The sequence below is a fragment of the Myodes glareolus genome, chromosome 9 (genome assembly GCF_982192425.1).
Source record: "Myodes glareolus chromosome 9, mMyoGla1.1, whole genome shotgun sequence".
NCBI classification, from domain to species: domain Eukaryota; kingdom Metazoa; phylum Chordata; class Mammalia; order Rodentia; family Cricetidae; genus Myodes; species Myodes glareolus.
This window is the reverse complement of record NC_142034.1, coordinates 82,490,751-82,505,904: the sequence shown is the minus strand read 5'-3', so window position 1 is coordinate 82,505,904 and position 15,154 is coordinate 82,490,751. Positions and strand designations below refer to the sequence as shown.

Genomic DNA, 15,154 nt, shown 5'->3' with positions numbered 1-15,154 from the left:
TTAATTTCTTTAGCAATCTAAATTAACCTCAAGTTGAAAACTTTGATTTGTATTTAGAGATTGTGTATGTAAATAAATGTATGTATAAAAGGTTGCATTTGAACTTAATACCAAGTAGCAAAGTTGGCATAAGCAGAGACGGCAGACCAGGTCATCCTATGAGCCTGCTCATAGAGAAGAGTAATGTATGGTAGGGAGTTATGCACAAGGTTTGAAGATCAAGAATAAATAGCACATAATTCTATATAGCAAGCAATGAGCAAGAGCCTGATCCATGAACCATTATATCTAAATTGAGGTCTATATATTATAGCTGGGGAAAGTAAAGATCCATTTAATGGTACATATTTTTTTAACTTTTCTATGTTTAAATTTACTGCAAAGAAAATTAAAATACGAATATATTTATATATTTCTGGTCACTGAGATAAAATACCAGACAAAAATCAAAATAACAAAGAAAGGATTTATTTTGGCTTAGCTGGTTGCAGGACCTTTAGGTAGCAGATCACATTCATCCACTGTCAGGAAGCAGAGACTGATGAATGCTGGTGCTCAGCTCAATTACATTATTTATTATTGTTATTGTTGTTGTTATTATTATTATTATGTGTAGTAGTAGTTCTGTTGTTGATGTCATTGTCATTGTTGTTGCTTTGTTATTGCTATTACTCAGTGCAGAGTCCTAGGCTACAGGATGATACCATTCAAGGTATGGCAATGCCAATTTAGGTAACTCTAAGTCTGAGCTCAAAAAGTTCCTGAAGGGCAACAAAGGATGGAAAAATAACTAATCTGTAATTTTTGAAAAAAAAGTTATGAAGGAACTTCATGCAACAAGTGTTTTAGATGCATTAAGAACAGTAGTGGAAGGTTCAGTAGAAGGGAGGGTATGAGGATTTTCTTCTTGGTTCACTATAAAGGCATTCAGGTCCAAAGAATCAATATCCACTATGAAATCCTTTGTTCATGTTTCCATCTCAGAGTGTGTACAAGGAGAACAATGTTCTACTCAGTACACACACACATAAACACAGTAATGTAGAGAATATGATGGCCAAATTCTATGAGTATGAATAATAAGAGCACAAAGAATTAATTACTGGTTTAAACATTGAACATGGGAAAAAAACAACATTGAATTTTGTATTATTCATTTTAACTGGTGAAAAAGATATAGTTTTAACAAAGTAATTGTCAGCTTTGGTGGCCTGAAAGGTCAAAGGCTAAAAAGTCTTATGTAAAATAAAGCAGCAGGTATGTTCTCACAACATAAAAGATTCCCAAGAGAGAAGTTGATGAGATTTTAATAATTAGTTATGGTGATCCTGGTAATAGTAATGGAATGTCCTTCCATTTACAAGTGCTTCCCACAAGCTAGAACACTGCAGGCATTTTTCACTTGGCTTTCTTTTTCATGTGAGTGCTAGGAATTCAAATTCATGGCCCTGTGCATATGCAGAAAGCATTCTTACCGCCCCCCCCCACATTCATCTCCCCAGTGTCCCAGGTTTTTGTTTTGTTTTTGTTTCTTGCGTTTTAATGTTAACTAGAACACCAAATTTCATGCCTACAGCAATCCCAAGACAATGGTGATGTTGACTTCAGATATGTTGAAGGGTTTCTAAGAAAAAAATTGCATGAATACTAAGAGGTGAAGCTAGTTAGGAAATTGAGTAGCCAGGACCTAAGGGTGCACACTGTCACTGAAGGTTCCTGGCTGTTTTGGTGTAACCACCAGTAAAAGCATGAAGGAGAGTCTGGCATTTGTTTAAAAATTTAGAGTCTCAGAAATAAGATGTTGTGGGTAGGGCATGTGAGATAATGTTCAGTATTATAAGAGTCTGATCCTCAGGACCTACATGGTGACAAAGACAGAACCAACTCTGATGGGTTAGAATTGATCACTACATGCACACCATGGCCCATGCACACACACACACACACACACACACACACACACATACACTAAATGAATAAATGAAATGTGTTTTCTGAAATACTGTTTGTGAATTAAAATGTTCCGTAACATAGAAAGAGAATTGAGATTAAATGTGAACATAGGACAGGCAAGATCACTTTAGGCATCCATTTGCAAGTGAGTTTTGTGATAAGCTGAGAAACTACAGAAAACATTGCTGAAAGAGGCATGAGGCTGGTTTCTTAAATATTAGAAATATCAGTGTGAGTCTGATTGAATTTGCTTCATGCTTGACGTATGCTGGGCTTCGTCCAGTGGGGTCTCACTGCACCAACAGGGGAGCAAAATAGTGTAATAAGTAAGGAAAAGCATGTGTCTGGTAACAGACCTTTTAAAATGTATGCCCTATAAGTGAATGCAATTCTCACAAACAAATCCTCAACGTCATTGACTGTGATATCAGCATTGTTGGTAGTTGTAGTTAATTTTGCGATTTGGGGAACTGTTATAAGCTGTTTGCACACGGAGAGAATGCAGGTGCATGTTGGTAGTGTTCAAGAAGTTCTGCTGCTCTCCGTTTAATTGACAAGGCACACACCTTGGAGGAGAGCGGCTGGCAGCAGGGACATGCCTTAATAAGCTGCAGACAGAGTCCAGATAAGAACAGACAAATCTGTGAACTAGGACAGTGGCAATGGCAACAGAAAGGAGGGCAGTTACACAAGAGATTTCAGAGGCACAGGAGCCGTCATGATTCATTAGGTGTGGGAGGCAGAGACATGACTCTGAGTGTTCATGCCTGGCTCACAGGGGCCATGGTGGTGCTGTTGCCAGATAATGAACCATCAGGAAGAGATGGGGTTTGGACAGACGATTGTTAGATCAGGCTTTGGGATGATAAAGTGACTGAACTGAAGGCACTAAGTGCTACACTAATTTACCACCTGGAAAATATTCCCCTCGAGGGACGGCACAGAGGTACTGATAGTAAATAAGATGACTTGGGAAGTAAATTCGAGGACTATGAAGAGGCAATGGCTTAACTAGGGAGGAATTCTTTCCTATACAAACTTCTGTATCTAGTTTATAAAAAGTAGGGGTAAAAACTTCAGTGCTAATTGTAGTACATTCTGCCTTTTCTTCTCTTTCAACACACTCAGTTTTGGAAGCAGAAATGCACATACCATATATATAATATTAATTTAGTTTATTATACTTTATAGTAACTCATGTTCATACTAACTGCTTCTGACACGTTACTTTTGGTAATTTAAAAAAAAACTGTTCATTTAGCTTGTTCAGTAAACTAAAGAAAAGTAGCACCGAGAAAAGGGCTCCAGCTTCAACCATGACGAACCAGGAGTCATTGTGCCCTGTCTTCCCACACAGTTTCCCGACATTCTATAAATGAGCAATATCATTAGAGTCATACACAACGCTCATCTCCAGCAACTTGGTGTCATCAGCTGTGGGAAGAGGCTAGGCATTTGTGATGTTAGCTTGATATGAACCTGGAACATTCTAGCTTTGATATGTCACTTTTCTCCTAATTACTCAATAAACCTCCTCCTCTAACCAAAATTGCAGAGAACGCACTGGTCTTCCAGCTTCTCTTGACTATGCTCTCAAATCATCAGGTTCATAATGCCTTCCGTTCCACCTTGCTTGCTCTACATCTGTCTAACTGCTCTCTTGAGTCTCGCAGCACCTCCCACCAGTTCTTTTACACTGGATTTTCTAGAATTTTTTTTTCGAGTCAGGGTTTCTCTGTGTAGCTTTGGAACTTGACCTGGACGTCACTTTGTAGACCCAGCTGGCCTCGAACTCACAGAGATCCACCTGTCTCTGCCTCCAGAGTGCTGGGATTAAAGGTGTGTACCATCACCAACCAGAGTAGTGTCACAAGCATCAAGGTGCCCTGTTGGTACTGATGCTAGTTTTCGACTCAGGCTGTATTTTCAATGAGGCCCTTCAAATTGAAATGCACAGGGAACACACATTTTTAAAAGGAGAACAAAGAGTAGAATGAAATGGTGACTGTGAAACCTCACACCCCCACACATAACTCCACATGAAGCTGAGTTTCATGAAGAGAAATTATTATAACAATTCTAGCATTCACCCTCCCTACAGCTTCACTGTGGCTTCCTTACAAAGCGTAATGTTGTCATGGGACTTTGCTTATTCTTACCACGTTTAAAGGGATTGGACTCTCTTCTGTACATTTGTCTTAACAAATGCCCTTAGGCAGTATCCAAGTTACATGGATGGGGGAACCTATACTAGGAATTTACGATGCATATCAGCCTTTTTCTGCTGCTATTTGTGCTGAACATCTTGCTGAAACACAATGAGTTAACAAAAAGCATGCTAGTCATGAGTTTGTGGCTGCTGTTTTAGGGTGTTGGTACAAAAATAAAAATGTGAATATAAAGCAGAACTTAATCCCAGTTTCTCTTTCTGGAAGAGATAACCACTGGAGATTATTTTTATATTACTTTTATATATTGGAGGCTTTAGTTCAAAGGCAGTCTTGAGATTTGTTTTTCAGCTTGAGCCAAATGGAAAAAAGATGTTCTAGTACAGGATGATCAGGATCCCTGTGAGTGAAGGAACAGAAGGCCACCTTTCTCCACGCACTCAAGCACTGTTTCAGCCTCTTTACTTGCTTTTCCAAAACAAAAGAATCTTTAGAATAAACATGTCAGTGATGAAAGACATGCAAGGGTCAGATGCTTCTGTAGTTTGGAGAATGGTACGCTGAAGGATTTATTTTGAAATTTAAGTTTCACTTAGTTCCTGATTCTTCTCATCTCTGAGTAGCAGAGACAGTACTTTCCAAATAATTCAATACACAATTCATGTCCTATGAATTTTGCAAAAAGGAACTATAGGATATCTGATTAACACTTAGGTATATAATTCAAAGTCTTTTCTTAATATAATTGATAGCATGGTGGAAACCTAATATCTTAAATTGGGACATATTTAAGTCGATATAATGGCACTGAATACTCTGCACAGAGCCCACATTCAACTTTTCAGAGTTCAAACAGACTCCACATAGGAAATGTTCCTCCTTTCAAAATATGTCAAGTTTGCTCCCAAAGAGAGTTTTGAAAAAATAAATCATAGCATCTATATTAGTTGCTTTTATATTACTGTGCAAAAACACTATGACCAACATATTTTTATAGAAGAATTTATTGGGGACTTACAGTGTTAGAGGATGAGTTCATGGACCATCATCATGGGGAGTGTGAGAGCAAGCACTCCAGCAGGGTGCCAGTACAGTACTGGGAGTTTGAATATTGACACACAGTCACAAGGCAGAGCTAACTGTACTGCTGGAGGCTTTTGAAATCTGACAGTCTACACACAATGAAACAGCTTTTATTGGTTAGGGTTACTTTTGTGGCAAAACAACATGACAAAAAACAAGTTGAGGAAGAAAGGGTTTGTTTGGCTAGATATCCTGAATCAAAGTCCCTTGAGGGAAGCAGAGGCAAGAAATCAAACTAGGCTGGAACCTGGAGGCAGGGTTGGACTGGCTGTGGAGGAGTCCTCCTTACTGGCCTATTCCCTGTGGCTTGTTTAGCAGGCTTTTGTATAGCTCACAGGATCACTAGCCTAGGAATGGTAAAGCCATATTAGGCTGGGCCCACAAATATCTATCACTTATTAAGAAAATGTCCTGTGATCTTGCTTACAGCCCAATCTTACTGAAGCAATTTCTCAGTTAAGATTTCCTCCTCTCAGATAGCTTTAGCTTGTGTCATGTTGACATAAAACTATCCAGCATATTCTTCTTTCAGCAAGTCCACACCTTCCAACCCTTCCTAAACATGTCAACTAACTGGGGACCAAATATTCAAACATGAGTGTATGCTAATTTTTCTTGTTCAGACCACACTGCCATTAAAAGTCATGGTACTTCATATAAAACATATTGACTTTCAACTTCTCTGAATAATTCAATGCCATGGCTCTTTGTACTCAACAAAATGCAGTTTTAGCTACATTTATGATTGACAGCTCTCTAATGCCAGTATTATTTTATGTATAATATGTACATATACGTATATATCATATACACATACTCTCAATGAGTACTTCTTTTAATACATATGAAGCAATTGGGAAAATTGGTCCCATAAGAATTTCAGATAATGTCACAGTATCTACAGACAATGCCTGATGCAGTGCGACAAGACAGGTCTATGCAAATGCAAAGCGTGTTATCTTCACCAGTTATGAAGCCAGGATAAAATAGTTAAACTGAACAGTGATTTCCAGACACAATAATCCGGATGCACATATGAACTCAGAGTAACTGTAACAGCGACAGCATGCGTAAAGACTCTGCAAGCTCCAGCCAGAACAAATCCCAGCATAGAGGGTGGGAGGTGAGTACATAATTCTTTAACTGAGGAACTATTAAAATTTGATAGCCTCTGGTAGAGGAGGACTCGGGTTTTTTGGTTTTGTTTGCTTGTCTTATGATGGGACCTCCGATAGACTAACTTTATACACTAGACGAGACCACAATTCCAACATTAATTGTGCAACAGAAACTAGGTACAAAAGGAAAAAAAATTAGTAATCACAAAGTTGGGTGGGAAGGGGTGAAAGCACAGTATGGGTGGGATTAGAAGAGATTGAGTATGTTAAGTCTCAAAGACTTAACAGAAGTATTTTTAAAATATTAAAACGTCTACTTTATTTACTTTTGTGGTTATTGAAAATGTTTCTATTTCAATATACTAAGAAACATACTCCCTAAAAGGAATAAATTAATTTGCAGCTAATAAACATTTCTTTTCACAAATAATTGCAATAAATTTTATAAAATTAGTAAATAAAGGGCTAGACGATTTTAAATTCAATTTGCTTTGAATTGATCGGTTACATGTATCTTCATCTGTGCTACTAAAATACCAAGAAATCAATATGCCTCATGGTCTTTCTAAATATCATGTAGAGATCTGCATCAAAATGCTTTGCAAAGAACATGTGTCCCTTAAAATTCTTCTCAAGGGAAACTTACCAGAAGTTGTCTTCACTACTTCAGTGGTGTTCCTCAATCCAACAAATGAAAACTGGTAGAGCCTCCAAGATCGTGTGTCACCCACTTCAACAGAACTACGCTTCCACTGGTAAACAATTTCTTCACGTGGATAGCCATCTACCATGAGATGAGAACACTCAGGTTAAATGCAGCAGCAGAGGGTCACAGGTAGCATTACCTTCTTTGAACAAGTTGTAGATGCTAAGGGAGGCAGCACTGCAAGTCATATAAGGACCCTGGACTGAAAGATACTGTTCTGTGCAAAATTAGCAAAATTCTTACCACACCCTGCTGGAAAAGACTGGAAGTAACAAAATCAATGCCTTTGGAAAATCACTTTTAATTGCATAGAGTGTAAAAAATAAATGATGTTCTAAATATTATATCTGTACTTTATATCACCTTAGATAATACAAAGATGTTCAGTATAAAATAAAGATTAAAAATGTAAGATAGTGTTTCATAGTGAAGTCTTGCCAATAGTTCAAGATTTTGAGAGTCATGTAGACATAAGAAATAAAGAGAAAGGTGCAATAAAGGTATTTCTCCAATTCTTAATATCATGACCATTTACGCTATCATATCAAGTTATTCAGACTCCCTCTCCCCCACTCTTTTGATCTGACTTTTGTGGATAAGGATTGCAAAATAAGCAGCTCATGTTGGCTTTGAACCCATCATCTCATGCACCCATCTGATTATTAGAATTACATGACTAGTGTGTGGCAAAGAACAGGAGAAGAGGAAATGTGGGATGGTATTAGGATGCAATTTGGACTCAGTTTTAAGATAAATAGAAACAGAAATTTGAAGCTAATATGTAGAATGCCAATGGGAACACAAAAAAGACCATAGTGGAATAAAAGATCTTTACAAAAAATAGCATTACACTGGCAATCAGGGCAGAGTAGTGACTTTGAGTATGATTTCCATAGTTATCATAGGAATTTTCTTAACTGTTTGGTAAAATAATTCTTAACAGTGATTATCATAATTACTGTATTACAGAACTGATGGACAGTGAACATTTCCTTACTGGACAATATTATTATGAATTAGCTGTGTGCTGTGTGAACTCCTTTAGTCAATAACCTTTAAGATACTGGCCGACTTTGGGACTGGACTCATGTACTATAAATACAGATGAAAAAGTGTGTAGGGGGTGGGTGGAGGTTTAGACTGCTGGATTCGGTTCTAGTTCCCAGAGCATGCAGAGTACTGAGGGTCACTACTCCTTCTGTGAGTTCACCCTCTAACAAATAGACCTTTATTATACTCCTTTCTGGACTAATGTAGAACTATTTCATACCACAACAACTGTGTACAGAATTTTCTCAGTAAAATATTAACTTAATTAAAACCAAGAGTGGTAGCACGGAAAAAGGTCCTAGCTTCACTCTCTCATATGGCCCCAAATGGATGAGTGCATGAATGAATAAGTAAGAAAAGAAAATTATTTCAACTATTTGTATATTAATAATAATAAATAAAGATAACCCTTGACTATAAAGTATGCTTTTCCATTTTAATAAAATATTCTTTGCTTTACACTTTTATTTTAATTTCGGTTGAATCCTTGTTTACTTTTGGAAAAGAGAGCAGGTAGATGATATCTACAACAAAGCGGGTACATTTGTAGCCACACTGAGGATGGGAAAAGCATGGTGTCCCAAGGGAACACTGAGGGGAGTGTAGTGGTGACTGATTTTCTTCCAGCAGTAAGCGACATTACATCGTGTGTGAGTGTTCGTGTGTGTGTGTGTGTGTGTGTTCAGAGGACATTCGTTAATTGTAAGTTCATGGCACAATTATTTCCTGTTTTTGAGTTTCAACTAACTCAAAAGAATAGCAACTCTACTTGGTTAGTAACAGACAGTAAGGCAATTCTCTCTGAAAGTGAGGGGAATGTCAACTTTATAACTGAACACATTTTTCTCAAATAGATAAGTATGAAATCAGGTATATAATTGAATGTTTTCTAAATTTATATCATGTGTGTTTATGTCCTTGGAATTGATGACTTGATGACGGAGGATTGCTTCTCTTACTATTGGTCTTTTAAAATTAACTATGACTATGACTTTATTGATCTTAGGAGTTTCCCTAACTCCCTCACAGAGAAACTATGTTGATGAAAATATATCCTTCAAAATGCATAAATATTTTTTATGTATTCAATTATGTCTAACAGTAATATGAAAAACAAAGCAGAGAAGGATAATCTTTGTGAATGATCAACAAATAGGAAAACATTTAGAAAACTGATGTTTGTTTGGTTTCAAATATCTGTACAGAAGAGTTAAGGCTTAATTGGTGGTAGGATTGTCAAAGATCCTCTTGGTAACATATTATCTAATGAAAACAATAACAATAATTCATGTTTTTATTGTGCTGACATGTCATGCACTTTTACACATAATATACTAACAGAAAGGTGTTAATGTGGGGCACATCTTGCCTAAGAATATGTTAAAACACTCTTCTGAGTCCACTGAATATGGGAAGTGGAGGTATAGACTCAATCGGTGTTCCCTTTCTATTGAGTTCAGACCTGATCTTAAAGTCCTCTCAACAGTGACTCTAGGAATCCATTATCTAGCTTCTAAAATTTCCCACTCAATGAATTCTATTGCAGAGATTTTCTTAATTGGTATAATTTGGAATAACAATAAAAACGATTTCAGAATCAATAATATAGGCCGTGGCCAGTATGCAACTTCTATGATTCATTACATTAATTAATGAGGTTATCAGCATGACTACAGGTGACAGGGCACAATACAAGAGAGCACTGCTTACAACTGGAGAACTCCAGGGGGCAGGAGTGTTCGTCCATGGGGAAGTTGTGCAACTGCAGCTGGCACTCAGCATCAATTGTCAGCCTACGTAGAAGGACAACAGAGAAAACCACCAGCATCAATTCTAAACTGCACACCGGCATTTTTTCTAGAACAATCTGACATCCCTATTGATAATACAGCATGATCCTCAGTGGAAAAATAATTCTAAATTCCAGGTTAAAAAATTATTTCTAGTTGAAAATTTTCATATAGCAACAGAACCATCTACTTCGGCTCAACTCAATTTATTCAAAATATGTGATTCCTTGTTTTGTATCTTATCTTATTTATTTTTAAAAATTAATTGCACACACTGGAGATTTCTCGGTGAATATATTTAACTTGTTTAAGAGAACAAACTGTTTTCAGAACTTAAGCACATTTACTGTACATCAATATGAATGCTTGCAGTTCTCTGATCTTATCAGCTAATTAACACAAAGCCTTCTGTTGGCAAGAACTTGCTGTCTTTAAATTGCCATAGGTGGGTTTTAAAATGCCTCTGCGGTGCAATGGACTTGTGTGCATTTTTACAAGAGAACACCATGAAGCCATCAAATAGAATGCTATAAAGGAGAGGGTTATCTAAACACAAAAAGAAGATACTAAATGCACATACACTGAGAGACTGGGAAAGTCTTAGCCAGTGAATCCCATTTTGCACAGAATTAAAGCCTAAAGAATTGGGAGATTTATGCACTGGACTGAGACTCCAGGAGTCTAAATCTAAAGGAGCACAGATATTCTGATCTCCTTTGCAGATGCATGGGAAAAAGTTACACTGTAATGGTGATGGTTGGTAGTTTTGAAAATATTCATATCTGTGAGTTGCATTTCTTATAACCTACAATGCCACTGCTTAAGTTATAAAATTGTTATTTTATAAAAATTAATTTAAAAGAATTTCCAATTGACAGAACTTTTAATTGGGCACATTTACATTTTTGTAGTGTAATAAAGCAATTAATGATTTTGTGTATCTTTAATTGCATATAAGGCATGGGCTAAGTGAACTTCTTCCTAAAAATGTACCGTTAGTGCTCTGTAGTATTTGAACCTCCTCAAGGTCACATGACCAGGGACACGTCACAGGACTTGGACTTACGCTTACCACTCTTCATAGCTGGAGAATTTAATAATTTTCTCCTTATGATTTTTTTCAAAGAAAAGCTTGGCTTTATTCACAAATGAGATTTTAATAAAATTTTATTTTTATTAGAATTTTCTCTTGGAATTAAAGTGAAATTATTACAAATTAAAGATAATTGCAGATGCAAATACAGACTCAGAAATATATAGCCCTATCCACGTCACATACATATACAGACACTTTCAGTTCATATAAGGAACTAAGCTAAATCATCTTTCTTTCTCTCTGTTCTTACAATGTCTCAAGTCTTAAGCAGACCACAACTGGCAGGTTTAGGATACTTCCATAATTAAACACTATAGTGCTTCCTCAAATTAATAAAACTAGAAAATAACTACAACATTATAAAATGATAAGACCTGAGATATGGTGAATGATTGCATATTTCAAAAGCCAGTTTGAGCTCTGATGTATAATACAGACTTTGATTTTCACGTTTTACCTTATCAGTAATTTAATAAGTTTCCAGTGACTTTAAAATCTACACAATGGATTACTTTTGCAGTTGGAGCCATTTTTCGCAATAACTAATCTAACTGGCAAAGGTTCAGGCAATTTTAAAATATTATGGTTCATATATTCAGTATTAAAATTTATAAGACGTATATTTTACTGGTACCTTTTACATGCCAAAACCTAGAAATATGCTATTTAACTTTCTGCTAATATACAAATAATTTTATGTCTGAAATACTTATGTATCATGCCCTGTAGTTAGCATTGTACCCATCACTCTTTTCACTTCTAACAAACATGTGGGTAAGATTCTTACCTGACAGCTAAGAAGTACTAGCTACAGTTTGAAGGCATTAAAGAATAGGAGGTAAGTTAGTGGAAGGTAAGAAGACGTACACACATCACAGAAAGTAGGGGCTCTACCTTTTCTAATAATTTATATCTTTGTTTGCTTAATTAATCGAAATAGAAAGTGTAACACGAAAAATGTCATGCTTCTTATGTAGAAAAGAACTTTAATATGCATTCTAGAATCAAGTCCCTCCAATATGTTCTGTACCTAGAAAATTCATGGCTTCATATGACAACAAGAGAGAAAGCAAAGAGTCACATGCTTCCCTTTCTTTCCATCCATCCTTCCTTTCTGAAAGCATAGGGTTAATTTTGTTCTTTTATTTCCAAGAAACAACTTTTTTCCCTTCAAAAATACCTTAAGGTATAGAGAACTCGACCATCATTCCAAATTCTCAGCATCCTGTTGGGAGTGGTGATCCAATGAGCATCGGCCTTTTTGGAGTTCCTGAAGAAAGTGTCTGGAATCCAGATTTTCCCCACCATATTGCTGTTCAACCGGAGAACTTTAATGGTACTGTTAAATTTCAAACGTCTGTCATACCAGGTTTGGGCAAAAAATATATCAATTGTATATTCCTGTTTGAAAAAGAACAGAGGAGTTAGAGTGTTTGTGTTTCTCAGTCCCATGCTTATTGCCAGATGAGGAAGAGTTCTTTGGGTGTTGAATAGCTCAAAAGGAATTAGCAGCTTTCCTGATGAGATCACTACCATATCTGGGTTTAACCTTAGTTTCATATAGTTCTGATTTCTGGCCAAATAGCCAATCCTTGGTGAGTATGTGTGCATGTCTGTGTGTGTCTGTGTATGCCTGTGATTCTCTGTGTGTTTGTGTATGTGTCTTTGTGTATGTTTGCATCTCTCACTGTGTGTGTCTGTGTTTGTTGCATGTGTATCTATGTGTGTGTCTGAGTATCTTTGTGTATGTCTGTGTCTATGTCTGTCTATGTGTGTTGTGTATGTGTGTGTCTGTATGTGTGTGACTCTTCATTTTTTACTCTGGGTTAGTTTTCTTACTAAATGCTTTTCACTCGTCAGATGATTTATATTCCAATTTCTGTCAATAATCCAAAGAATCAAGTATTATAATAATAAACATTATCTTAAATTATGTAGTATCCTTATGGTTCCAAATAACCATTCCTGAATCTTGCATTACTTCATTGCTTACACCCTGCCACCTTGTGCACCGTTTAGTTCAGTGCTTGAAGGTTAATTTTTTGAGAGAGCAACCAGTTTTAATAACTATTTTTAACTAATTAATGCTGAGCTGAGAAGTAAAACGAGAACACACCTTAGTAACAAACAAAATGAAAATTAAAATACAAGGATGAAAAAACAACATTTTACAGACTGAGGGACAGAAACCATCATTCTGATACCAAGATAATCTCTTTCAATATATTGTCAACAATGACAAAGCTAAATTATTTCTTGCCGACTGTCTTTCAATATTTAGCGTTTGTATCAGGATACTGAATATGTAAAAACTGAGCATTATTTTCATGATTATGTAAGTTTTATATCATTTTATCTATGTCTCTATATTTATCTGTATAGAATAACTTTATTCTATCATGGCAAATGCCAATTTTCAATCATAATATCACAATAATTTGTCATATTATTATACTATATGCTGTGCACTGAAACGGTATTTTTCTGCTATGTATTTTGACTGCATTTGCTTCTTTATTTTATTTTACCATATTATTTATATTAAAATATACTATAAATTTATTCACTTCAGAATTAGGCTGAAAATATTATAAGTATGAATATTTACTCTGGAAAAGATTATATTTTGAAGCAAAGTATAATTTCTACATCATCAATCTTCTAAAACATAAAATAGTTTCATATTTTGCTGTAGGCAGCAACTGACAGGTTTACAGTGATTGTTGAATCAATATTAAATCAAAGTTAAACTCACTGATTTTATTTCTAATAGTGTTTGAGTTTTATGACAAAAATCCTTAAATTTTTAACTGCTTCAAGTGACATGAAAAAAGTCGGTCTTTAAGTTTATCTTTCTTTTGCTAAATTTTGGTTCCCCTTTTTAAAAAGTCCATATTATTTCTAAGCTAAAAATAAATTGTACTGTGAAACTCACCATATTGATAGCATTCACTGGGCCAATGCTGTTCACATACATGTCCGTGTGAATTAATGTCGGTTTTACTGCAAGGAAAATTAGAGGGATATAATTTTTTGTTTGCTTTTTACCAGGAAAAAAACAATCTTTTTTGTCTGTTTCTTAGCCTACCCTCACTCAGCTGCATTAGAAATGATCTATGCAGGAGTAATTCAGTACTAATCAATACTTTAGATTTTCATAATGATTTTTTTCAAAGAAATATCTCTTTTTAAGGATGTTGTTTCAAAAAGCAAGTGTAGTAGTTTTTGGCTTTTCTTTGTTAAAGTATACAAGAGTGAAGAATAAAAATTCTTCTTTTTGTTTGTTTTTCTATAGCATTCTTTCAGATATCCTGATTTTTATCATTTTTTCTCTCTGAGCTCTAGAAACTGTCTGTGCCTCCTGACCCCACTTGATTGATGTATACAGACACACGATTACTAAGTGGCAGGGGAACTATGTATTAAAAGTTCAAAATAGACACAAACAGCATAATGTAACATTGCTCTTGTCAATTCTTTGACCACCACTTTGCCCTCATACATCTCCACCCCACATCAAATTGAGATCTTCACTAATGACCTACTGGGTTGCTGTAACTGTGTAGATAGAAGGAAAGTGCCAGCAAGCCCATTACACACCAATCTGTTAGACAGAACTAATATCAAAAATAGGTGGTGTAATGCTTATGATCAAATGAGTGTGATCTATATTGATTTAAAATTTAATTAGTAGAAGATACATGAGGTCCTTCTGGGCTTTAATTCAAGCATTCTTATCTATTCTTATTCATTTTCCTTGAAAGTACCATGCCCAAACTCTCTGTGACAGATGGAATTCTTCTTCAACGGTGACATCTAAACCCTTCACTTCCTGTGATGGAGGCTACTTCGTCGTCTCTTGACTTTGGGGTTGGTGGATCTTACTTGGACAGATACTGTCTGTACAAAAGTGAATGACAATTCGAAGCCCAAACATCAAGGATGGTGATGTTTAACCATCTCTCTTTTTCTTTTCTATTACCATGAAAAAGATTCTCACAGTTCACACCCTGATTCTGGAGTAGAACGAGAGACTATCAGATCCGGTTTGACTAGGTGTAGGTTAGTCCATCCCCCACTATGATGTCAAATATTGCTTATTGCGTGTGTTTCTGAAATTTTAGCTGGGTATTACATAGTTGTGTCTACCCAATACCTTCTCTGCTATTGTTCATTTTGATTTCTTTTCT

At 35.9% G+C, this 15,154-nt stretch overlaps 1 protein-coding gene across 2 annotated transcripts in view; it reads right to left on the bottom strand.

The window, feature by feature from the left end:
• Nucleotides 1–15,154, bottom strand: part of Gabrg2 (gamma-aminobutyric acid type A receptor subunit gamma2) — an 81,581-nt gene that overhangs the window by 41,960 nt on the left and 24,467 nt on the right. For both annotated transcript variants that reach the window (XM_048435997.3, XM_048435996.3), the window contains exons 3-6: nucleotides 13,900–13,967; nucleotides 12,145–12,365; nucleotides 9,789–9,871; nucleotides 6,969–7,106 (exon numbers count right to left, since the gene is read on the bottom strand). In XM_048435997.3, the coding sequence (XP_048291954.1) occupies nucleotides 6,969–7,106; nucleotides 9,789–9,871; nucleotides 12,145–12,365; nucleotides 13,900–13,967 (510 nt within the window). The remainder of the gene's footprint in view (nucleotides 1–6,968; nucleotides 7,107–9,788; nucleotides 9,872–12,144; nucleotides 12,366–13,899; nucleotides 13,968–15,154) is intronic.